This window comes from Pelobates fuscus, chromosome 3 (assembly GCF_036172605.1).
Source record: "Pelobates fuscus isolate aPelFus1 chromosome 3, aPelFus1.pri, whole genome shotgun sequence".
NCBI lineage: Eukaryota > Metazoa > Chordata > Amphibia > Anura > Pelobatidae > Pelobates > Pelobates fuscus.
Window position 1 is genome coordinate 164,231,165 of NC_086319.1, and position 26,455 is coordinate 164,257,619.

The following is a 26,455-nucleotide window of genomic DNA, read 5'->3' on the forward strand; positions in this document are numbered from 1 at the left end:
AGTGAGGCAGCCTATAGATTAGGGAAGTGAGGCATGGGGGACAGCCTATAGATCAGGGAAGTGAGACATTGGGGGGCAACCTACAGATCAGGTAAGTGAGGGATGGATGGGGGGGGGAGACAGCCCATAAGATCAGGTAAGTGAGGGATGGGCGGGGAGACAGCCTATAGATCAGGTATGTAAGAGATGGAGGGGTGCAGCATACAGATCAGGTAAGTGAGGAATGGGGGAAGGCAGCCTATAGATCAGGTAAGTGAGGGATAGGGGGGACAGCCTACACGAAGGTTCAGCAAGGAGCAGGGAGGTAAAGTAAGAAAAGGAGCAGAAAGGAGAAGGAACAGAAATGAGCAGGAAGGGACATCAAGGAGCAGAAAGGGGCGGCAAGGAGCACAAAAGGTAAAGTAGGGGAAGGAGCACAAAGGAACAGAAATGAGCTGGAAGGGGCAGCAAGGAGCAGGAAGGGGCAGCAAGAAGCAGGAAGGGGCAGCAAAAAGCAGGAAGAGGCAGAAAGGAGGAGGAAGGGTCTGCAAGGAGCAGAAAGAGTCAGCAAGGAGCTGGAAAGGGTCAGCAATGAGCTGGAATGGGCAGAAGGAGCACAAACGTAAAGTAGGAGAAGGAGCAGAAATTAGTAGCAAGGAGCAGCAAGAGTCTGCAAGGAGCAGGAAGGGTCGGTAAGGAGCAGGAAGGGTCTACAAAGAGAAGAAAGGGATAGAAGGAGCACACAGGTAAAGGATCCGAAAGAATCAGAAGGAGCACAAATGTAAAGTAGGAGAAGGAGCATAAAGGGTCTGCAAGGAGCAGAAAGGGGTCAGAAAGAGAAAGGAGCAGAAGGGCGCAAAATAAGCAGAAAGGTAAAGGAGCAGAAGGAGTCAAGGAGGAGAGAAGACAGTGTCAAAAGAAAAAGAAGACTGTGTCAAATGAAGGAGAAGAAAAGGAGATTGGAGCAGGAAGGACAAGTGAAGTGAACCCTCCACTTTATTCTGGACACCATATCATAAGGCTTTGGTACCTGGGCCTGGCAGGGAAACTTTGGACCTTCTCATCTCCCCAGGTAAAAACAAATATCAGTGTTAATGTGTTCACTTTTATTTACTGAGTGTTAGGAAGCACAGAGTGCCACTGGGTAGGGGTGTCGCTGATTGGCTAGAGTGGTCAGCTGGCACTCTAAGCAAATCAGTAAAACAGTAAAAGTAAAACATTTTTATGAACCGGGAACTAGCGATTGGCTTAGAGCGTCAACTGACCACTCTAGCCAATCTGCAGCACCCATGCCTGACGTCAATCTGCACTTCCTGACACTCCATTTCAGAAGCCTAATACCACTGAGCGACCTGGAGATCTAAAGCAGGAGGAAGCCTTTGGGGTGAAGCCATTTGAGAGCGGTTTAACCCCTTAAAGGAAAGAGAGCACCCAGGGGCTTCCTGGCATCATAGCATTTTCATTTAGATGAAGTTGTTATGGTGACCAGAATGTTCCTTTAATTTGCAAACATGTATTCCCGACACCAAAGTTGTGAAAACGCTATTCACCCTGGCTTTATGTGATAATGACTATGCCCCTTCCCTTTCATGACACTGTCAAAAAGGGACCAAGCAAGGATGTCATTACAATTATGCCCCCCCACCCCTGGAAAAATTCCTGCGGACACCCATGATCCTATGACTACAAGAAGCCACACAAGCTCTCGAAGCAAGAGAAGCAATAATAACTGCATCAGAAAATCTAGCCACCATTTAATTAAACAGCACACAATATCCTTAAAAAATTACTCTGGCGTGCCAGGAATTCTAACATTATTTCTTTTCATTCTAGAATACATTTCTAAGAAGTGCCAGCAGGTGGCACACACATGCTTCAATTAGGCATTCACGTCCCCAGCAGCAGCACTGGACTGCTTACTCAATTTGCCTCGAATGAGCTCACCGATAAGCTCACCCACTCACGAAACCCGTACATCTTGTTGGTTTTTTTTCTAGATACATTACGTTTAATTATTGAGGTAACAAAGTTTCATTTTTGGGCAAATTTACAAGTAGGATTGGCTGTAGCACTGTATTGAGAGGAGCTGAGAGCCGGGAGGAATAAAACAGAGAACAAAAAAATAAATAAAAGCCATTTCAAGACAGAGATCCATTACATTTAGGCATTATAGACCACTAAATGAAAGCACTGTTGACTGCTGGAAGGCTCCAGGTTGACCCCTGCTGTAGTAACCCGTTTTGTGATAAGGTCCTTTAAACCAATAACACCGTTATATGTATAAAGGAATTTTAAAGAAAACCAACACTATTACAACAACAAAAAATACAACAATATATAATTTCATACTTGTGATTTGTGTACAGTTATACACTAAGAATGATGGGAATTGTAGTTCATACAAGCTGGGTTTCTTTAGTCAGACATTATGCTACTGGGAGACATCCATGAAGAGTTAAATTATTCTCAGTATTAAAAGAGAAAAAGGACTTAAAACGTAGCCTGAAAGCCATAACAGAAGCTGCCAGAATAGATTACTGCCAGTGCAGGAGAGACCTGCAAGGCAAGTCAGCTCTGGCAGACAGACGGATGCCATGCACAGTAAAAAAGGAAATAATCTGAAACCTGGGTGGAGGACACTTTTGCAGAGAGGCAGCTGAATGGATAAAAAAAAAAAAAAAAAAATTAAAACATGTCAGCCAGATTCACATTACCAGTGCACCATCGCACAAAAACTCCCTATGCTGTAAAAACAAAAAGGTTGTGTGAGTGCGATACAAGCGCAAGGTAGGCGGAACAGATACAAATGTTGCCTGTTTATGGGCAAATTGGTGGGGTTTTGCCAAAAGCAGTTACATACATAGTTACATAGCTGAAAAGAGACTTGCGTCCATCAAGTTCAGCCTTCCTCACATATGTTTTTGCTGTTGATCCAAAAGAAGGCAAAAAACCAGTCTGAAGCGCTTCCAATTTTGTAACAAACTAGGAAAAAAATCCTTCTTGACCCCAAAATGGCAGTCAGATATTTCCTTGGATCAAGCAGCTATTACCCCACTTTTTAGAAATAATAAACCTGTATGTTATGTTTTTGGAAGTATTGATCCAATTGCTGTTTAAACATCTGTATGGACTCTGATAAAACCACCTCGTCAGGCAGAGAATTCCATATCCTTATAGTTCTTACTGTAAAAAAAACTTGTCTTTGCCTTAGATGAAATCTCCTTTCTTTCAGCCTAAATGCGTGACGTTTGTGTCCTATGTATAGCAATCTATAACAATTCCCAAATCCTTCTCATGTGTGGTAATCCCTAATTCACTACCATTTAGGGTGTAAATTGCTTTTGCATTCTTGACCCGGTAGTGCATAATTTTGCATATCTCTTCATTAAATTTAATCTGCCATTGTAGTGCCCAGTCCCCCAATCTATCTAAATCCCTCTGCAGCAAAGCAATATCCTGCTCACATTTTATTACTTTACAAGTTGGGACCAAATTTGTTTGGTCTTGGATTAACCATAGCTGATACTGTAAAAAAGTTCCTAGCTTGAGTTACGAAGACTCAGGTCCCGCTTGTAGCTCAATTCACCAATGAGTTCTATTTGGTAATAAAAGTCCTGTGTTCTTTTCTATGCAAAGGAAAACAAAATTCTAGTTACCTAAAGAGCTTTTTAAATAGGTAAAGTATAACACTTTATACTGTGAGTTCTGTCAGAATAAAACAACTATATCCCCAAATTTCCTAATTAGACTACATTTTGAAAATTCAGATTTCATAACTCATTCTGGTTGGTTTCAAAGTTAACAGTCACCTTCTGTCTTTGTTGCAAGTTGCTCATTGTGTCCGGCTGGAAGTCCAGCTTGTCAGTCCTGCATAGCTTCCAATAAAGGATAACGATAATCACAGTGACCACCAAAACTGGGACAGCCACTCCCACAATGATCCACAAGTTCTGGGCTTGGCGGTCAGACTCAGGTACCTGGTTTAAAGCTATTATAGCAAAGAAAGGAGCATTAATAGGCATTGAGGGCGAGGTTAAGCTACTCAAAATATATGAACACACATATATCAAAAAAGAGGCAAGTATAACAGTATATAATCCGTAATTCACACATTTACATAATTCACATCTAGAACTAAATATATGTATGTTTTAAAACAGCACCGTCGTGGCCGCATCTGTTGTTTTATTTTTTTACCCCCCCTCCCGACTCCACTACACTAATTGCCCCCTAATCACTCCCAAATACCAAAATATTACCTTTTTTTTTTTTCAACTTTATTTCGTGCTCGGACTTAGGTCTTAGGCTCTGCCATCTTTGTGTGGGCAGCTGAAGGCCCTGTGGGACACGCCATCGGCCCACACTAGATAGCGCTATGAATTTCCCACGCATGCCCATGTTAAGCACTTGGGTACTTGCTATTGTCCGATATTCGGACTGGAATTTCGTCTATTCATTCATCAGAAAGTGGAATGAATGAATAGAAATTTCACACGAACAAACAAAGACCGAATGTCGGTGTTCGTTTGTTCATTCGTTCAGTTTATTACAAGGAGGGAGCTACCGGCTCGCAGCTCCTTTATTGTAATATGTTTTAAAAAAGCAGCCATTCACTTAGCTGCGGGTGGAGGCCCTAAGTGGCAAAAGGCTGAAAGACCCTATTTTGGTCTTTCAGCCTTTTAGTAGATGGCTCCCTAATACCGTGTAGGGAGAGGTCTACTAAGCGACTGCAAGATGCAGCCGTGCCAGAAATAGAATCGGAATTTCTTTCATTAAATTGAAATTTTGAACCGAACTAAAAGTACCGCATGTCGTCTTAACACGAATGGACAAACTATACTCATTCTGTTAGGATGAAATTTGGTAGTTTCGACGGCGTCCTGTCACATAGTTATAGTTCAGGAATACTGAAAGAAAGAATAACAAGATCACGGTGGAGAGGTGAGTATTGTGGGAAAATTTCTTTGACCACAGGAAATGGGTCAAACCTGGTCAAGCATAGGAAAAATACATAAGCCAAAGTAGTCCCTACTTTGTCTTGTGTTTTAAAGAAAACTAGATTAGATAGAAAGAAAATAAGAACAGATACTGAGAGAGGAAGCGATTGGGTAAAGGTAACTTCGGCGTGACAGTGCCGCTTTGATAAAACTATTAAAATGTAAAAATTCACTACTATGACAATGGTCCATTTGCACTAGATCTTACATTTTAGAACACAAATAGGATATGAAATTCAACCATCAATAACAAAGCAATTGTATAGGCTTATACAATGTTCTACTCACGTTGAGCAACAACACCCTGAAGACGATATCCCATAATAATAGCTGCTCGTTGGATGTCCACCTCATTAATTAAGTCTGATGCCTTAGCTGCGGAGAGTCGATCCCCATACTGATCCTCTATAAAGTAAACCAGCTGCACAGGATCGTCAGATCCATCCATACGTGATACGTTTACTACCTGGAACATCAAACAGAGTTCTGAGTGGATTGTGCAAACAATGTAAGGCCTGTGAAAATAGATTGTGTGATGTTTTTGCTTTTTAACACATGGAATTTAAAGGCTCTCGGTAATACATTTCACTGACTTCACAGTTTACGTAATTTAGTTATACATTTACAGCGAGTAATTTAAATTTGTATTTTCAAATTTAAGCTCAAAATAGCCGAGCTGGAATATTCTCTAAAGCAGCTATGTTTTCAGTTTGTCTTCTCTGGTCTTAATTTTGAAATTCACTTTGAATTCATTTAAAATGTTCCCATCCCTCAAAGTCTATTTTGTAAACTTGTGATTTCTGTTGATTTCTAGTTTTGCACAAAATTACATACAAATTCCTTGCGGATTCCAAAATGTCACTCAGATTTATCCTTGTTAAACAAGCTATTACATCACATACAAATGTGTATATTCTATTATTCAACAACAAAAAAAGTATCTAGATGCTGTTGAAAAATCTAAATATATTTGTATAAGGCATTGAAATTTGTACCAGACCTTAAAATTTGAAGTCCTATGATACTAGCATCAGTGCAAACCATATGCAAAAGGGGTGAATTTCTAGTCACCAATGGCTAGTGGGAAATGAAAAGTTTGAGCCCCCTTTGTACACACACTGTGATAACATTCCACCTAAAGTGGGATATCCCATCAAGATTCTTGTTTTCCTTCATAACTAAAATCTTCCATTCTCTAGTTTTGTAACATACTTATTTAAAAGAGTGAAGAAAACTGCACTCTATATTCAAAGTGAGATATTACCATTCATTTAAAAAGAGGCAGAATGATAAGTTCAACATGTTAGTTAATACCACTTTTAATTCATGTCAATATCTTACTAGCTTTTTCAATTGTTGACTGACATTGCGCATTGCAGCATAGTCTGTTGTATATCGTTATTCCCAAGTCCTTCTCATATATCTCATAGGGTTATTTCCTAAAGTGAGAATGAACTAGAATTCAAAATAAACTCGAAGTCAATTTCTGATTTAAGGGCAAAGTGTCTGGAATTGAACCATAGCCGATTTGGAGAGATTTTCCAGCAACTTTGTCTTTAGATTTGAAACTTACAATGAATTCTCAACAATTTTCACTTAATCATGTTATTCTTTTCCTGAACACTGTACCATTTAAGGTATAAGTTGCTTGTGCATTCTTCATCCCAAAATGCAAAACATTGCATTAATTGACATTACATCTCATTTGCTACTACTGCCCAGTCCCCTAATTTGTCCAAATCCCTCTGCAGCAAAGTAATATTCTGCTCACACTGTATTATCTTATTATTATTATTATTATTGTGGTATTTATATAGCGCCATCAAAAGCCACAGCGCTTTACAATGGGTGAATGAACAGACATGTAGTTGTAACCAGACAAGTTGGACACACAGGAACAGAGGGGTTGAGGGCCCTGCTCAATGAGCTTACATGCTAGAGGGAGTGGGGGCATGCTAGAGGGAGTGGCGACATGCTAGAGGGATACAATATATTCTTGTTGACTGGGGCAGACGTGTTTGAACACTAAAGCCATCGTGTAAGCTCAAGTCAGATACAACTCACAACATTTGTATCTTATCAAATTTTGTGTCATTTGCCAACAATTACAGATTCATTTTTTATGCTACTTACCAGATTAAACAGGATGGACAGAGGTGGACCCAGAAAAGATCCTTTAGGGACCATGTACTTTCTAACTTAAACTTTCCATTAATAGTTACAACTCTAATGCTCAAATGGAAATTTTCAGCTAAACAAATTGCTTTTACTTTATGTTGGAACAATATATGTAGAATTATATGAAATGCCTTAGCAAAATCGTAGTATATCATAGTATATCATCCGCTGCCCCACACCAGTGCAAATGGGACCGTGGTCTCTGCATATGCCTCCCAGGGGCAAGGGATGGTCGACCCTGTCCCCCGACAGCAGGGAGGTTCATCCAAAGGGGAGACAGGCTGTCATGCCCTCCAGCAGCAGTACCGAGTTCAAAGTGGGGAGCCTACTACGCCATTCCCTCAACTGGGCTCCAAACAGGCTACTCCCATGGTAGCGCTGGCAGCAGGGCAGAGTACCGCTGGTCTCTGCCCACTCAGCAACCCACCGATACGGAGCACTAGTACCCCCCAGAGCCAAGATGGAGCTCCTGGACATGGACAAGCTACCCACTACCCCAGGGGTAGTAACTTTTTCTTGTGGGTGGGTTATACTGCGGATTCTGTTTTGTGGGTGGGTTGCTGGACTAACCAAGGCACTGACCGGCAGGAGGTCCGATACCCTGTTAGTCTGGTGGGTAAAGGGGAGAAATGTGGCGGAACCAGCCCGCCACTTGTGCCTGGAGAGGACTGCTTGCCAGCCTCTTGCCCTGTGATTATGGTCCCTGGGAGGGTTGGCCCTTGAAATAACTGATTTGGGCATGTTGTATTTTATTATGCTGCTACTGGCCCTTTAAGAACCATCTGGGGACATACTGTGGAGTTACTGGGTGGCCACCATTTCATGTATCAGAAGCACATGGTGAGAACAATGTGTGACATGTCATGATTCCCTTTTATTTCAGAAGTTTGGTCCTTAAGGGGTTAAGGCGATTGGTACACTGCAAAGCATTAAAAAGCTTAATTGTTTTTAGCTCAATGAAGACATCAAGACATTCAGAACATGGTGATATGTATTATACTAAACATCTATGGCAGTAATCAAGGGAGCTAAAGGTTTGGTTTTAACATCATACTAGACTAGTTCGATATCTATTGTCCCATCACTCACCTGCACGGTATTAACACCTGCAAGGCTGGCCCTTTTCCATCGACGTTTTTGCCCAGTGGCCTCACTGATTAATTGTGCCAACTTTCTCTCCATCTCTGCCTGGAAAGCTTCATCTCTCAGCTGCTGCTCCAAGACTCCCAAAAGAACTGCAGCCATGATGGAGGAAAAAAAGATCTTAAAATCAGGATTAAGCAATGAGCACATAACATTTACATCTATAGCATAGCCACTGGCTCACTGTGCTCCCATCCACAGTCTACAATATGTTAACATACACATATTGGTGGAGACACTAATACATCACCGAGCCCTTATTTAGGTACAGTGGGATGGTTATTTGGGTGACAGGTAAATGGACCTGATGCAGGAGGAGATGGGAGTGGTGAAAAGCTGACTCAAAAGCCTGGAAAATATTTTTGAAACATATTAAGTATCCAATAAAGCTATTTTAATTCAGTCAGTGTGAACCACTACCACTTTTGATAGAGTTTGAATGAAAAGATAAGAAGTACATATCATAAAGTATCCAGCCTAAAATCTCAGCATTAGGGGATCCCATATCACTATTTACTTTTTGTTTGCTTGTTTGTTTAAGTATAACATGTATCTGTTTACACCAGACACCAGTTTTGAAGTGTGTAATAGGGACTAGACATTATGACCTTAACAATGCATAGCTGGCTCACTCTTTTCATTTAGTGTTTTTAAAGGGAATAGTTCTCAAATCAATTCTTAACTATTAATAACCATTCCGATTTTACTCTGTCGAACGGAATTGGTAAATTCCATATGTACTATGCACTTCATGATGCGTGATTTGTGATCTATGGAGCATAGTGCAGAAAGAATTGCAGTAGGACTGACCTGTCTTTAGCCAAGAATCCTTCAGCAAGGGAGACACATTCAGCTGGGGGTAACGAGAAGCTGAAAACAAATGGGGGGAAAAAAATAAATCAGTATTTATATTTCAACAATGATAATAATTAATACATACAATAGGTGGAAAATCACACTTCTGGAGGATCTGTAAAATATATAGCACACACAATAGTGTAATACAGTTAATATAACTGAACAGTATAAAATATGCAGATGTGGTACTCACAAACGTGGAGCCAATTATATGTGGCTCTCACTCGAAGCGCCTTGGGACTTTTTGTGGAAGGATGTCCCTCTCCTAGCTGGATCACTGGTCCCACTTGATCTCCGGATAATTCAAAGCTGGATAGGTATGCCCAGTTGTGCGGTAAAAACAAAGGGTTCCACTCTCCAATATAGGGTGTAAAAAGATGGCATAAACGGGCAAAATGTTTATTAGAACAATACTGATAAAATAACAATAAAATAAAGAAAACGTTTTCTATTAAAAACAGAGCAATGCAAAATATATCCAGCTATAAATGCAGGATAAAATAATAGCCCAATGGCTAGGACTGTTTCCTAGCCATTGGGCTATTATTTTATCCTGCATTTATAGCTGGATATATTTTGCATTGCTCTGTTTTTAATAGAAAACGTTTTCTTTATTTTATTGTTATTTTATCAGTATTGTTCTAATAAACATTTTGGCCGTTTATGCCATCTTTTTACACCCTATATTGGAGAGTGGAACCCTTTGTTTTTTTCGCACAACTGGGCATACCTATCCAGCTTTGAATTATCCAGAGATCAAGTGGGACCAGTGATCCAGCTAGGAGAGGGACATCCTTCCACAAAAAGTCCCAAGGCGCTTCGAGTGAGAGCCACATATAATTGGCTCCACGTTTGTGAGTACCACATCTGCATATTTTATACTGTTCAGTTATATTAACTGTATTACACTATTGTGTGTGCTATATATTTTACAGATCCTCCAGAAGTGTGATTTTCCACCTATTGTATGTATTAATTATGTTATTTTGAGTGGTGTGAGGGGTTTTCCCACTCAGGTGGCTAGTAGCATTTTGGCTACCACACTTGTTCACATTGGTTTTATTGTATACACTTTCTATTTTTTATTGAACAATGATAATAGTCTTTACATAGACATTATAGCACCGTGACCTAAACATACTTCTGACAACAGAGAAAATTGCAGTGTCAATTAAAGGGAAATGTACTTTTTATACATGAAAAATTAGAGCAGTATAATACAAATTGATATATAACAATTTTGCAAGTTTTATCTAACTGTAATGTAAAAAAATAAAATATTTTGGTGACTTTAATTGAATAAATACCATCAGGAAAAAGAAAGTGTAACGGAACCGCTGGCACCCCGACCGGGTACCCTCCGCTGACGGATGCTCCTAGTGCTTTCCGAGGACTCCAAGCACTCCACCAGACACCATAACCACTGTAGACTCCCACGAACCGCCGCAGCTTGGTTGGGGTCTCGCCACGCTACCCACTCTGGACCCAAGACCAGGGTCTAGCTTCCAGTAGATGGACCTCTCCGAATTCCAGAGAGCAGGCACAGGAACAGCTCTTAGCAGAGCTCAGCGATAATACCCTGGGGAGTATAGTGATTATAGCAATCCCCAGAGTGTAGTTCTCCAATCCCCCAAACATGAGCCGAAACTTCATGAAGGTACAAGATGATCTGAGGTGCTAGCACACCCAGTCTGCTTTTATTTCCACCTTACACATATAAGACCGCCCACAGGGAGGGACAAAACAACCAATAGCATAATGGTTACAACCCCCAGGTTCCCTCCCCTCAGATAACCAGTTAACATAATTATTACAGCCAGGGAAAATACAGTTTTTATACATGTGCTATAACTTTAAAACCATACAATACCTAATATTCATAACAATTACATATTTAGAATCAGCACACTTTAAACATACACCCTTCCAAAAATCAGCCAAATCCCCCCAGTGGATCAAAAGTTAGGTGGAAGTCCTTTATGACCGACCGCAAGCACAATTTCCTGCCCAAAACAGTTCCATAGATTTGGGCTGTGCGGTCGGTCAATTCCCTGCAGAAAAACGGCTAAGTCCCATTCGAACGGCCGTTCGAATATTCGAACGGGACTTAGTCTCTGAAGCTGAAAAACGAAGCGTAAAAGAAGGTAAGGGTCAGCGGTGTTCGGTAGAGTGTGTAGCCGATTTCAGTTCCATGGATTTGGCTACACACACCGCTGACCTCGTTCGACGGATGGCCGCCACGTGTTCGTTTGTCGAATGGCGGCCACTTCGACTACTTCGGTACTTCGGCTGCATCCGAAGTGCCCATTTAAAGCTGCAGAATTGTTCCATATTATTTAAGGGTACAGTCTAATAAAATCCAGTCTGCTAACCGAGTCTTTAACGGGTAATACCTTCCAGGGGGCCATAGTCTTAACGGGTATTATTACCCAAAGTCTCAATATGTCCCCAGACAGTTCTTAAAGGGCCAGCAGTCGCACAATAAAGTACAATATGTCCAAATATAGTTCTCTAAACGTACCAATTTTCCAGGGGCCATAGTCAGCAGGTAGGAGGCGGCCAAACAGGCTTCTCCAATGCCCAGTGGCGAGGTTGGTTTCGTCACAGAAAGTATCTGCTCTTTGAATTCTATTTTATGTTAGATAAATCATGACACAGTATAATATGTGTAGTTGTTCATTTGAGGTTGTATTTATCTAATTTTAAGACCTGCTAAGAAACAGATGATTGTTATTATGTCCTGATCAGTAAAAGCTTATTTTTACCATGACTGTATGTCCCCTTCAAAGTGTAAAATTGCATAAATATTCTTGTATTTGATTGAACATTAAAACCTTCTCTGATGTGAATCTGTTTTCTCCCTGGTCATTTATTGGCTGAGTGCTCTCAGTCAATAAATGCCTCTCTGTCAGGGCCGGACTGGCCCACCGGGATATCGGGAAATTACCCGGTGGGCCGCGGCATCTGGGGGCTGCACAGGTATGTGCCACCGGGTGGCCGGTACGGTGGCAAACTCAGAGGGGGCCGGCTGGCAGCCTCGCCGGTCCGGCGGCACTTCTACTGCTGAGGATGGAAGGAGGAGGGAAGAGCATGTCTCTCTACCATGCTCCCTCGCGGTTTCTGTGCTGTTAATTGTGGGAACTGCGAGGGAGCATGGTAGGGAGACATGTTCCTTCCTCCTCCTTCCGTCCTCAGCAGTAGAAGTGCTGCCGGACTGGCGAGGCTGCCACCCGGCCCAGCGGCTCCAGCGTGGAACGCGGCCGGGCCACCTCTAAATCCTCTCAGGTAAATGGAGGGGATGAGGGGGGAAGGTAATATATATACACAAGGGGAGGAGGGAAATAAAACAGAGAGAGGGTGAATAGAAAGACGCAGGGGAAGAAAGAGACAGTGGGAAAGTAGAGAGAGACAGAGGGGGGTGGAGAGTACCACAGAAAAGGGGGGAGAAAGAGACAGAGGGGGAGAGTGAAACACAAGGGGAGAAAGAGGGGGAATAGAGAGAAGGTAGAGGGGGAGAGAGAAACACAGGGAAAGGGGGGACAAAGAGACAGAGGGGGCGAGTGAAACACAAGGGGAGAATGAGGGGAAATAGAGAGAAGGTAGAGGGGGAGAGAGAAACAGGGAAAGGGGGGAGAAAGAGACAGAGGGGGGATAGTGAAACACAAAGGGAGAAACAGGGGGAATAGAGAGAAGGTAGAGAGGGAGAGAGAGCCACAGGGAAAAGGGGGAGAAAGAGACAGATAGGAGAGAGACACAGAGGGAGAAAGGAGAGAGACACACAAGGGGAGGGGGAGAAAGAGACAGAGGGGGAGAGAGAGACACAGAGGGAGAAAGGAGAGAGACACACAAGGGGAGGGTGAGAAAGAGGCAGAGGGGGAAGAGAGAGACTGGGAAGGAGAGGGGAGACATGGACACAGAGGAGCAGTGGGGGGAGAAAGAAACATACAGAGGGACTGGGGCTGTATATATCACTGGTGGATCCAGGGGGGGCAACGGGCAGAGGCTCTCCCCTGCTGGCCAATGCAGGGCTGGCACTGTCCAAGTGCTATGTGCCTTCACAGACCAGAGGGGAGATCAGAGATCTCCCTTCCCATTCTGCAGGCACTGTGCAGGCAGCCGGCAGGGGAGGGAGGAAGAGAGGACCCGGGAGCTCAGCCTGCAGCTCCTCCGGGTCCTTCTTGCGCGAGTACAGAGTGTTGCCGCGGTTACAGCGGCAACGCTCCGGCTCTCGCTAGAGTTCACTCTCACCACTGCGACCTCTAGCCCCATACACACTCTGCCCCTACACACACCATACACATTCACACACTGCCCCCCCATACACCCACACTGCCCCCCATACACACATTGCCCCCCACACACACACAGCCACCCATACACACATTGCCCCACACACCCTACACACTGAACCTTTCACACAAACTGCACCCCTCACACATTGCACCACTGCTCCTATACCCTACTACAGCCCCATATCCCAGCAGACCCCAGGTAAGTTGTCAAACTGTTCTTAAACGGTTTGAAAACTTAATCTGGGAGCGGGTCCCGGCACTCCTGGCACCATAACCACCACACAGAGCAGTAGTGGTTATTGTGCATGGATTATTTCTTTAAATAATCTATAACTGCCCCTCCCGAGATCAGGCTCTGGATCCGCCACTGGTATATTTATATCTGTATATGTATGTATGTATGTATGTATGTGTATATATATATATATAATTATGCCTATTATATTTACACATATATTAATGTACATTTATATATGCATAATACACAGAGAAATTTCATTAATATGTACCATATGTAATGAGAACGTATTGGCCCAGTCTTGTTGCTAGGTGCATACTCCAGCACAATAACATATTTAAAGTGAAGAGCGCACTCACAGGACTTCAAAATAAACAAGATAACGTAATTTTTTACAGTTGTGCCCTACATACATTCACCATTTCAGTCCCATTACCAAGCTTTTCTTAATATGTCATGGTAGTTGAACTGAAACATGGGTTATATGCAAAGGCACGTCTGCTTAAAATAAATCTGTACTCTTTTTGAAGCCTATATGTGCTTTTTTTCACGTTGATGTAATAATTTTTAATTTTAAGTTATCTTTTCTAACTCTGTATCTGCACACTATGCTGGCGCAACGCATTATGGGGCTGGTAAAAAAATTTTTTTCCAGGGCTGCTTTTAATTCCCAGTCCGGCCCTGCTCTCTGTCCAAAGGAATATGCACAGAATTGACCTTAGCCAGCCTGGAATTATAATTTTTTCATTATTATTATTATTTTATTATTTATATAGCGTCAGCAAATTCCATAGCGCTGTACAATGGGTGGACTAACAGACACGTAATTGTAACAAGACAAATGGACATACAGGAACAAAGGGATTGAGGGCCCTTCTCAATGAGCTTACATGCTAGAGGGAGTGTGATATAGTGACACAAAAGGTATAAGAAGGGGTAATGAAATAGGTTGCTAGAAAAGTATTCACTGAGAACTTAGGTCATTTTTGCAAGTTGCAAGAGAGGAGTCATGGGGTGAGGCTGGGGGAATGAAAACCCGCTAACATTTTAAATGATATGCTTCCCTGAAGAAGTGTGTTTTCAAAGATTTTTTGAAGGAGTGGAGACTGGGTGAAAGTCTAACAGAGAAGGGAAGGGAGTTCCACAGAAAAGGTGCAGCCCCGGAGATGTCTTGGAGGTGAGCATCAGATGTGGGGTTACGGACAGAGGATAGACGTAGGTCTTTGGAAGAGAGCAGGGGCTTCAACGGGACATACTTGTGTATTAGGGAGGATAGGTAGGTTGGAGTAGCATTATGTAGCAAGCACCAGAATCTTAAATTGAGCCCTATATCTAACAGGAAGCCAATGTAGGTACTGACAGAGGGGGGAGGCACAGGCGGACAGGAAAATGAGCCTTCATTATAGATTGCAACGGTCAAGGCGAGAAAGAACAACGTCATGGAACAGCACCTTAGCTGCGTCTGGTTTTAAATAGGGGTGGATGCAAGCTATGTTTTTGAGATGGATGTGGCAGGATTTGGCAATCGGAGTCAAGGAGAGGTCAGAGTCAAAGAGAACACCTAGGTAGCGAGCCTGCAAGGTAGAGGTGATGGTGGCGCCGTTGACTTGAAGGGAGACAGACACGGGAGTAGCAACGCTTGAGGGAGGAAAGACCAGAAGTTCTGTTTTGGATAGGTTGAATATTCCATGAATATACAGCCTCATGCTACATAACTAATCCATATTGAATGCTGAAAAACCTTTGAACTATCTTAGAAAAGTATATTTAGATAGATTTGTCATCCAAAAGCATTTAATTATGAGAAATACAATTAAATAAAATCTGATTTAAATAAAAAAAAATAAAACTAAATCATCATTTGTATCCACCTTGGCTTAAAGGAATAAAATTGGAAAAATGTGACAACATTTTTTTTAATATATTGATAATTTACTAAACAATCATGCAAAACAAAAACAAAAAAAAAGCTGAAATAATAAAAGAAAAGCACTCTCCTAAAATTGGAACAGTTGCACAGCCCAGGAAGATGATCCACTAACCATTATGCAATAGCAACAACTTTTATTACTACTGCTAAATTGTACTTTGGCCTACTGGGATTATCCCAGGAGTCGGACATAATCCATGTTGGTTTGGTTTTTAATGATATTATTTTAATAGTGCCGGCTTACTGGCAATCACCAATATCCCCATGTAGCTTAAAAGGCTAGAAAGACATCTGTAATATAGTCCCATATTGTTGATGTATAATATGAAAGCATGAATGCCGTGTGTATGTCAGCACAGACCTGCTGTCACTGCTCTATTAACTCTCTGTGAAGTTTCTGTAAATGGAGGAGGAAAGGGTATATTACATGATACCCTTCTGTTTTCCATCTGTTGTGTTACAAAGACTTTTTCCTCTACGATGCACACCGCTAGTCCACCAGACAATGGGGAAGGAATGGAGATACTGGAAAGAGTTTAAGCCACTATAGTGAGCTATGGTCACTTTGACATTGGTCCCAAATGTCAACATTTAATTTATTAAAACAAACTCCTTTTTGTGTATAAATAATTTCTACTTTGATGCTATGCTATAGTAACCACTTTATATTCCTTTGGAAAGTATAATGTATGGATACAAGTTAGTGAGATGTAGTGTGGCAATCAACTTCGGTCAAATCCAACAACCAGGAGAAAAAAAAATCCTAAAGTTTGTAAATCACACCAAACCGCTGTTTGTTTAGACTCGGAATGGTTATCCTTTAGAACACCTGCTGGGTGGAATTATGGCTCATCCAGAACTCTGAACAAATTTTACAGCAGCCAAAATTAGCAAGGCCGCCTATCCTTGCCCTGGATAGCATAAAAATACTATTTTACCAAAAAAATGGTATTTAAATTGGATATATGCAAAATGTGAAAAACGCGTCAACAACAAAAAAAGGAAAGTCTGAGCTCCTCCATTACAGAGTTAAAGGGACAATGTAAGCACCAAAACAACTTTTACTCATATAAGTGGTTTTGGTGTATAGGTCATGCCCCTGCTCAATTCTTTATCATTTCAGAGTAAATGCCCTTGTTTACACAGCTGTGAGACATCCAGGTTCCCTACACACTTAATGATTTTTTTAGTTTCTTTTCTCCTGGTCTGCTAATAGCCTAGTATAGCATACAGCAGCCTGCTGTGTGTGATTAATGTCCAATTAACAGAGCTGGAGATAAGAAAGTCTAAAGTCACAGCCAGGGGAGGTGTGGCTAGGACTGCATTAACTAAGTGATTTAACTAAGCAGAGGACTAAGCAGTAAGACTGCAAGGGCATGATCTATACATCAATATCACTACATTAAGCTGAAGTAATGTTGGTGCTTAGAGTGTCTCTTTAAATGTGGGGAAGTGGGGGCGTGTCCTGGCGGCGGTATTAAGCGGTTGCATGTGCTGAGCGCTCCGCTCCGACGAGACCAACAAAGGTGTAATTTGGCGATAAAGCCGCGAAAAAACGGGAGCTCCATAAACCCCAAATAACTATGTCACAGGCAAAAGGGAAGAGGCAAGCCGATAAGGCAGAAAAAAGTGCCTTTTTTGCCTCACGGACGCCGCAGGGGAAACAGGCCTCGCTGCAAGAAGAAGCCCAAGATGGCGCAGAGGAAGCGGTAGAACAGCTGCGCATTAACCAAGAAGCAGAAACTCCTCTCACACAGGAGATGCTGCGGACAATGTTGGAAGAGATGTCTGCAAGAATAGAGAACAGCTTCAAAGCCACAATTGGGGCACTACATAAAGATCTAAGAGAATTGGAGGTGAGAACTGCTGGGACAGAAACTAAAATGGCGGAGCTGACTGAGGCGCAGAGATAAATGGAGGAGGAGATGGCAGGGCTGCACAACCAAATGCAAGTTTATGAGATTAAGTTAGCGGACATGGAAGACAGGGCTTGCCGCAACAACCTGCAAATTCGTGGGGTGGGGGAAGAAGTGGGGCCCACAGAACTGGCGGCTTACTTAACCGGCCTACTTAAAACGCTGGCGCGAGACATACCACAGGATCTGCTACTCATGGACCGATATCACCGAACAGCCAAACCCAGCTTCCTACCACAGGACACCCCAAGAGACGTTCTCATAAAAATTCACTATTACCACATGAAAGAAGTAGTGCTTCAGACAAGCCGTGCGAAGAAGAAACTTCCATACCCATATGGAGGGCTGTTGGTGTTTGCGGACATATCAACGTTCACATTAAAAAGAAGAAGAGAATTTAAAAGTGTCACAGAACAGCTCAGGCTCAACAAGCTGCCATACCGCTGGGGATACCCGGTGAAAGCCCTGGTGTCCAGAGGAGGAAAGGTGACTGCTATCAACACGCCAGAAGAAGGAGCCTGCATGCTACAAAGGTGGGGATTAAGAGAATCAAGCCAACACCGAAGCCTGCAGAGACCAAACAATACCTCCACGGACTGGAGAAAATCCAAAAGACCAACATAAAAGACAGTACCACAATTACAACAGACCTGTGGGTATTTACCAAGAGACTGTTGAGAGACTGGTCCTGACGTAACGACCATGGAGACAACCAGGGGTATCGTTTAAATGTTAAAAAACCATGTTAAATGTTATGACAAAGCTAAGCAATGCATGACCTGGGGGGTGCTCTAAAAGCGAAAAAAAAAAAAAAAAACATATACATTTTGTGGTGACTTTAATCATGTCTGGGATCCAAAACTAGACACTAATGTTTCACGCCACAGCCCAAGGTATAAAATACTCCACAGACAATGTAAAAAGCTACAGAAACTCCTTTAGCTACACCACTACTATGATACATGGAGAATATCCCACACCTCGGAGCGGGTGTACACCCACTTCTCACATGTCCATAACACGTACTCGAGGACATGGTCCGAGGGCCCGGCCGGGAGGGGGGCCCGCCATCAGGGGGCCCGGCCGCCCCTTTAAATGCTGCAGCCGCCTGAGCGCTCTCTTAAGAGCGCTCAGGCGGCTGCAGCTTCTCACCTCCCCTCCCCGTAGCGTGGCCGAGCTGCTCTGCGTCCGCGGTGCCGGCCGGAGTGATAGGAAGGTGCACACACACGGAGTGTGCACCTTCCTGTCAGTCCGGCCGGGTACAGGAAACAGAAACTCCTGTTCCGCGCGGAACAGGAGTTTCTGTTTCCTGTACCCGGCCGGACTGACAGGAAGGTGCACACTGAGTGTGCACCTTCCTATCACTCCGGCCGGCAACGCGGACCGGAGTGCAGCTCGGCCACGCTACAGGTGGGGGTGGGGGGCAAAAACAGAAGGGGAGGGGGCAAAAACAGAAGGGAAGGGGAGGGGAGGGGAGGGGGGCAAAAACAGAAGGGGAGGGGGGCAAAAACAGAAGGGGAGGGGAGGGGGGCAAAAACAGAAGGGGAGGGGGGCAAAAAGAGGAGGGGAGGGGGGCAAAAAGAGGAGGGGAGGGGGGGCAAAAAGAGGAGGGGAGGGGGGGCAAAAAGAGGAGGGGAGGGGAGGGTGGGCAAAAAGAGGAGGGGAGGGGAGGGTGGGCAAAAAGAGAAGGGGAGGGGAGGGTGGGCAAAAAGAGAAGGGGAGGGTGAGCAAAAAGGGGAGGGGAGGGGGGCAAAAAGAGAAGGGGAGGGGGGCAAAAAGAGAAAGGGAGGGGAGGGGAGGGGGGGCAAAACGAGAAGGTGAGGGGAGGGGGGCAAAAAGAGAAAGGGAGGGGGGCAAAAAGAGGAGGGGAGGGGAGGGTGGGCAAAAAGAGAAGGGTGGGCAAAAAGAGAAGGGGAGGGGAGGGTGGGCGAGAAGGGGAGGGGAGGGTGGGCAAAAAGAGAAGGGGAGGGGAGGGTGGGCAAAAAGAGAAGGGGAGGGGAGGGTGAGCAAAAAGAGAAGGGGAGGGGGGCAAAAAGAGAAGGGGAGGGGGGCAAAAAGAGAAAGGGAGGGGAGGGGAGGGGGGGCAAAACGAGAAGGTGAGGGGAGGGGGGCAAAAAGAGAAAGGGAGGGGGGCAAAAAGAGAAAGGGAGGGGGGGCAAAAAGAAAAAGGGAGGGGAGGGAGTAAAAAGAAAGGGGGGTAAAAAGAAAGGGAGGGGGGTAAAAAGAAAGGGAGGGGGGTAAAATGAGAGGGCGGGGGAGTAAGAAGAGAGAGAGGGGGGTAAGAAGAGAGGAGGGGGGGAGTAAGAAGGGGGTAGGGGGAGGGGGGAGTAAGAAGGCGGTAAGAAGAGGGGGAGGGAAGAGTAAGAAGAGGGGAGGGGGGTAAGAAGAGGGGGGTAAGAAGAGAGGGGGCGGGAGTAAGAAGGGGTAAGAAGAGGGGGAGGGGGGAGTAAGAAGAGGGGGAGGGAGTAAGAAGAGGGGGAGGAAGTAAGAAGAGGTGGGAGTAAGCAGAGGGGGAGGGGGGTAAGAAGAGGGGGAGGGGGGAGTAAGAGGAGGGCAATTGCCCCCTCCCCTGTCCGCAGGCACCGTGCGGGCAGCCGGCAGGGGAGGGAGGAAGATAGGACCCGGGAGCTCAGCCTGCAGCTCCTCTGGGTCCTTCTTGCACGAGCACAGATCGTTACCGCGGTTACCACGGCAACGTTACAGCTCTGGCGAAAGTAAACTCTAGCCCTGGTGCTACGGGCTAGAGTTCACTCTCAACACTGTGACCACCAGGGATTCCTGGTGGTTGCAGTGGTGAGAGTGAACTCTAGCCCCATAAACACACTACCCCCACACACCATACACATTCACACACTGCCCCCCATACACACACACTGCCCCCACACACACCATACACATTTACACACATTGCCTCACACACACACATACACTGCCCACCCATACACACACAGCCCCCCATACTAACATTGCCACACACATACACAGCCCCCTCATACACACATTGACCCACACACCCTACACATTCACACACTACACCCCCTCACACACACTGAACCTTTCACACACACTGCACCCCTTACACATTGCACCACTGCTCCTATACCCTACAACAGCCTCATATCCCAGCAGACCCCAGGTAAGTTGTCAAACTGTTCTTAAACGGTTTGACTACTTACTCTGGGAGGGGGGCCCGGCCCTCCTGGCACCATAACGACTACACAGAGCAGTAGTGGTTATTGTGCATGGATTATTTATTTAAATAATCTCCAAGTGCCCCAGTAGCCAGCAAGCCAGCCAGCCCACAGGCCGGCCAGCCAGCCAGCCCACAGGCCACCAGTTAGGCTTACAGCCAGCAAGCCCACAGCCTGCCAAACGCAGCCAGCAAACCACAGCCTGCCAGCCAGCAAGCCACAGCCAGCAAGCCAACAGCCTGCTAGCCGCAGCCAGCAAGCCCACAGCCTGCCGGCAGTAGCCAGCAAGCCCACAGCCTGCCAGCAAGCCCACAGCCTGCCAGCCGCAGCCAGTAAGCCCACAGCCTTCCAGCAAGCCCACAGACTGCCAGCCAACAACAGTAATTAAGGTAAGAGGAGCCAACTTGGCCTAGGTATCAGCAAGCTATGTTGTGTTGCTATATTGTGAATAGAAACCAGAGTGTTGGAGAGACCCCCCTCCAGGCCCCATTAGACTCCATTGTAGTCTCTAAAGGGACCTGGAGGAAATTCTTTCTAACACACTCTCTAAAGGACACTGAGATAGCCTCTGCTAGAATACTCCCCCCCTCCATGGCCCATTAGCCCTCAATTGTAGTCTCTACTGGGGCCTGGAGATGACTGTTTCCAGCAGGGACACTGAGATGGCCTCTGTTAGAAAGAACCCCTTCCAAGCCTATTAGACTCCATTGTAGTCTCTAATAGGGCCTGGAGGGGATTCTTTCTAACACACTCTCTAAAGGACACTGAGATAGCCTCTGCTAGAAAGACCCCCCTCCATGGCCCATTAGCCCTCAATTGTAGTCTCTACTGGGGCCTTGAAAGGAATAATTGCACTTTTGTTCCTTGTGTCTAAAGATTGTGTAGGGTGTGGCTGGAGGCGGTGCATGGAGGCGGGACATGGGTGGCGCTTGTTGCGGAGTATGGGTGGGGCCTGTAAGGGGGCCCTTGATTTATTTTGCCCGGGGGCCCTGAGGGTTCTCAGTCCGCCCCTGCAGGCATCATACTTACACAAACAATCCACAGCCCAGCTTGCACAATGGAGGAGAGAATTGTACCAACTAAACACACGCAACCAAATCTCCCAATCTACTGACCTAAAATTGCAAATTTCCAGCATTACGAAAAAACTACACCAAAAAGCACTAGAGCAGACAGGGTACGTGCTCCAGAGATTAAAAATAAATCAATACACGCAGGGGAATAAAGCTAGCAGATTACTAGCTAGGAGACTGCAAGAACCTAGGGCGAACCAAAAAATAGCTTTTATCATGTCCCCAACGGGAGAGAAGAAAATGATACCTAAAGACATATGCAATGAATTCGCCAACTATTACGCCGCCTTGTACAACATAAACAAACACAGAACCACATTGCAGCCCACGCAGGAACATATAAATGCATATCTGGCTACAGTGGACCTCCAACAGGCGACAGAAATCTGCAAAAAGGCAAAGCCCCAGGCACAGATGGACTGGATAACAACTATTACAAGCAATTCCACCACCTGCTGACACCCCAACTAGTACACACATTCACAGAGGCGACCACCACGCAGAAACTACCACAAGACACACTATTAGCCGACATCATAACGCTACAGAAACCAGGGAAGCCACCCATGGCTTTAGACCCATCTCCCTGCTCAATACGAACGCGAAAATATTCGCCAAGCTGTTCGCGACGAGACTGAGCGTTCTTCTCCCCCAGATAATCCATACAGACCAGGTAGGGTTTGTGACAGGGAAACAGGGAGCGGATAACACGCGCAAGGTATTGAATATACTGCACAGTCTACCCAGGCTACACAAAGAGGGGGGCCTTGTCGTCTCCCTAGACGCAGAGAAGGCATTCGACCGCCTGCACTGGACATTCCTAGAGGTGGTCATGACAAAATTTGGAGTGCCAGGAGAATTTAGATCAGCGGTCAAAGCACTATATAGTGCCCCGACAGCACAGGTACTCAATGCGGGATTTCTATCAAATCCATTCAGCATCTCAAAAGGCACAAGGCAGGGGTGTCCTCTGTCACCCCTGCTGTACGTCCTGGCATTAGAGCCACTGGCCTCCAAGATTAGACAGCATGACTCCATACATGAAGTACACATTGGGGGAAAAGAATACAAAGCCAATCTATTCGCGGACGACGTGCTACTGACCCCGACCCAACCGCTGATTTCAATGCTGCACCTATTGAAAGTAATAAAAGAGTATGGGGACAGTTCATATTACAAACTTAACGTGACAAAAACCCAGGCCATGGGGATTGGGATACCTAATGACATAATACAGGTGCTACGGGAGAAATTTGAATTGGACTGGAGGACAGACAGCGTTTCCTTTCTGGGAATTAAGCTAACCAAGACAGTAGGGGGACTATTCAAGGCCAACTACGAGGCCCTAAAAAAAGAGTTGGAGATCAGTTTGGCCTCATGGGGAGATAAATACCTCTCCTGGCTGGGGAGGATGGCAGCAATTAAAATGTCTCTCCTCCCCAAGCTACAATACCTATTTAGAAACCCTTCAAATAGACCTGCCAACCTCCTTTATAAACAAAACACAGGCAATGCTCACTAAATGCATATGGGCCCACAAAAGAGTGAGGATATCGGCAACATTCCTATATAGACCAACTCACCAAGGGGGTCTAGCCCTACCAAACATCAAAATATATTACCAGGCAACATTACTGGCCCCAGTGATAGGGATGCAATCTCCAACCCTCTCCCCACAAATAGAAAACCATTGGCTACAGGGGAAAGATCTCCATAGAATATTGTGGGTACCTAAAGTAATGCACCCCAACCAACCTAATATCTTACCCACCACAAAAACATTGATGACGGCCTGGGACAGAACACATAAGTCACTGCTATGTATGACACCGTGGTCACCGGCAACACCACTGCCCAGCCTACATGTAGCCAATAACACGTTTGACCATAGAGAATGAACTAAGAGAGGATGCACACATGTGAGAGACATCCTGGAGGCACAAAAGCTACTACCGTTCCCTATTATTCAAGGAAAATTCAATCTGCCCCCCAAACTGATATTCTCGTACCTTCAAGTGAAATCTATCCTACGGGCTCAAACAACCACCGAGGAGGGGAGGAGCACACTCACAGGGTTTGAGAGAACCTGTTTGAATCCAAGGCAGAAGAAGAGTATAATCTCCATGTGCTACTCGCTCCTAGATGTAGACAACCCGGTACACCTAGACAGGCTTAGTGAAGCTTGGCAGGCGGATTTGGGGAGACATTTCGATGCAACCCAATGGACAAAAGCGACCACAGCATATAAGGGAAGGACAAAATGCACGTCACACTTAGAGTTAATACGAAAAGTATATTACAGGTGGTACATGGTGCCAGTCAGACTGGCAAAAATGTATCCAGGAACTTCGGCCAAGTGCTGGAGATGTGGGGAGACAGAAGGTACAATATACCACATATGGTGGTCTTGCAGGGTGTCAGGATCCCGCGGGCGGCTGCGAGGGGACGCTCGCGGCACTCACCCTCCAGCCGTCCGCGGTCCCCTTCCTGCCATGTGTTCGGCGGGCGGCATCCTCCCAGCCACGGATGCCGCCCGCGTCTTCCTCCAAGTCCCCCAGCGGCAGCATGCATGACGCTGCACGCCGGGAGACCGCCCAATTTGTTACACGCCGGGGTCAGTCACCTGACCCGGCGTTAAAGGCACAGTGCCTCAATCACAGTGGGAGGTTTAGATATCTCCCACGTGTGATTGTTAATTCTGCTTCTTTCTGGTTACGTACTCTCTGGCTTGTTATACTGACTTTGTGACTTTCTCCTACCCTTTGACCTCGGCTTGCTTCTCGTTATTCTGTTTTCTGGTTTCCCTTACTCGGCTTGTCTCCTGACTATTCTGTGTGTGCTTAGCCCGGCCACTCTAAGGTCCGGTACTGCACACTTTCTGTGTGTGTGTCAGCGTGTTGGGTTCCCCGAATCGTGACACAGGGTGCTTCGACCCTACTGGGAGATGGTAGAAAGCACGATTAATGAGGTTATAGATACTAACATTACACTCACCCCAGAAATGAGCCTACTGTTTATGAACATGAACAATTTCCAGGGAAACAAGGCAGTTCTGGTCTTTCATACCCTAATAGCAGCACTGACGCTCATAGCCCGAGAATGAAGGACCGACACAGCACCAACAAAACTAGCCCTAAAGAGACAAATCACCACCAACCAACACTATGAACATGTGGCCAGGAAAAATCAAGGCAACACACACTGGTTTGAGGAAGCGAAAATTAGGTGGGAAGCCATAAACACGACTAGGGAGAACAGGGACAGAGACTAACCCACGAGACACAGTATCTGCCCTTCACGAAAACATATAAGGACAAAACGTAAGTGACCCCCACGGGACGATGGGGAGTCCATAAAAATGGGTCCCTATGGGGAGAAAGAGAATAGACAGACAAACAAGCGAACAGAGAGAAGGTAGCACAAAGAATAATAGGAATAGCACAAAACCGTCAGGGAGAGCGGGTATGCCAAAGTCCCCCCCCCCCCAACATCCATAATGTTCTTCCCCCCTCCAAGACCCTACCCAGGAGACGTGGAGGGCTCAGAACATTAAGCGTGGAACAAGAGCAAGCTCTTAACTAGTACAGGAAGATAAGAGGACACTAGATAGGGACCAAAAGTAGAGGTGAATAGAAGGGAGGCATCTAAGCAGGTTCGAGAACCTGGGGGAAAAGGGCGAGACCATAGCAGACAATGTCAATACGATGTCCATGCGAACTAATGTACTATGTAAAAAGGGACGACATGTACAATGTGATTATGTGATGTTCCCTCCCCTTCTTTTCTTCTGTATCCCAAGTTTGCATTGATAAGGAAAATAAAAATTGTCAAATTGAAAAAAAAAAAAAAGTGGGGAAGTGCATGGTATGTTCTCTTGGGCTGATATCATTTATCACAAGCAAATACATGTTGAAGGCAAAATCGCATTGCTGGTAAAAAAAAAAAAAGTATTTTAATCACTCAATGAGCCCAAGACTCAAACAGGCTCTGCAATTATTCTCAGACAATTATTCCGAATTGACTCTTCATTGCACTTACTGCTCTAATTTAAACATTGTACCTTTACATCATTAAGGTTTTATCTCCCTCATCTATAGCCTGTAGGATCTGGTGTATTAATCATGTCATCAATCCAGTCTCTGTCCTCCACCATCCCTATTCACCCACATACCCTTTTAAGTCCCTTCCACAACTCACGTTCAGCAATCTGTTTCACAGGAAAACCAAGGAAGAAGCTGAACTCCACAAGGCTCAAGTTCCTCAGCTGATCGCTCACATCAGAGCCATTCAGAAATCCACTGCGCTCCTTGACAGCATAAGAGACTGTCACTGGTGCCTTCCAAATCAGCCCCCGCGACAGGCTCGATGTAATGTTTACAATCTATGGAGACAAAAACGTATTGAGTAATGGATACATATAAAGCTACATACTAACAAATCAATGGATTCATTGTTGTCCCATAAAAACGCACTCTCAAGTAGACTGATGTTCTACAGACAATCTTTTTACAGGTACTTATTAAAGAGGCAATGTAATGTATTTACCTTTTCCCCAATTACTTCCTCTTCTCTTCCTCTTTCCTACTTTGTTTTTTTTTATTTATTTTTTTATATATTTTTCATCTAGTTTTAACTAAAAACATGAGACAAAGCAGGGACT

General features: G+C 44.9%; 1 protein-coding gene across 1 annotated transcript in view; it reads right to left on the minus strand.

Annotated features, from left to right (window-relative positions):
• KIAA1549 (KIAA1549 ortholog) overlaps positions 1-26,455 on the minus strand; it is a 199,140-nt gene that overhangs the window by 30,303 nt on the left and 142,382 nt on the right. Inside the window, exons 6-10 of the mRNA XM_063447620.1 lie at positions 25,993-26,176; positions 9,108-9,167; positions 8,244-8,389; positions 5,265-5,442; positions 3,789-3,967 (exon numbers count right to left, since the gene is read on the minus strand). Of these exons, the coding sequence (XP_063303690.1) occupies positions 3,789-3,967; positions 5,265-5,442; positions 8,244-8,389; positions 9,108-9,167; positions 25,993-26,176 (747 nt within the window). The remainder of the gene's footprint in view (positions 1-3,788; positions 3,968-5,264; positions 5,443-8,243; positions 8,390-9,107; positions 9,168-25,992; positions 26,177-26,455) is intronic.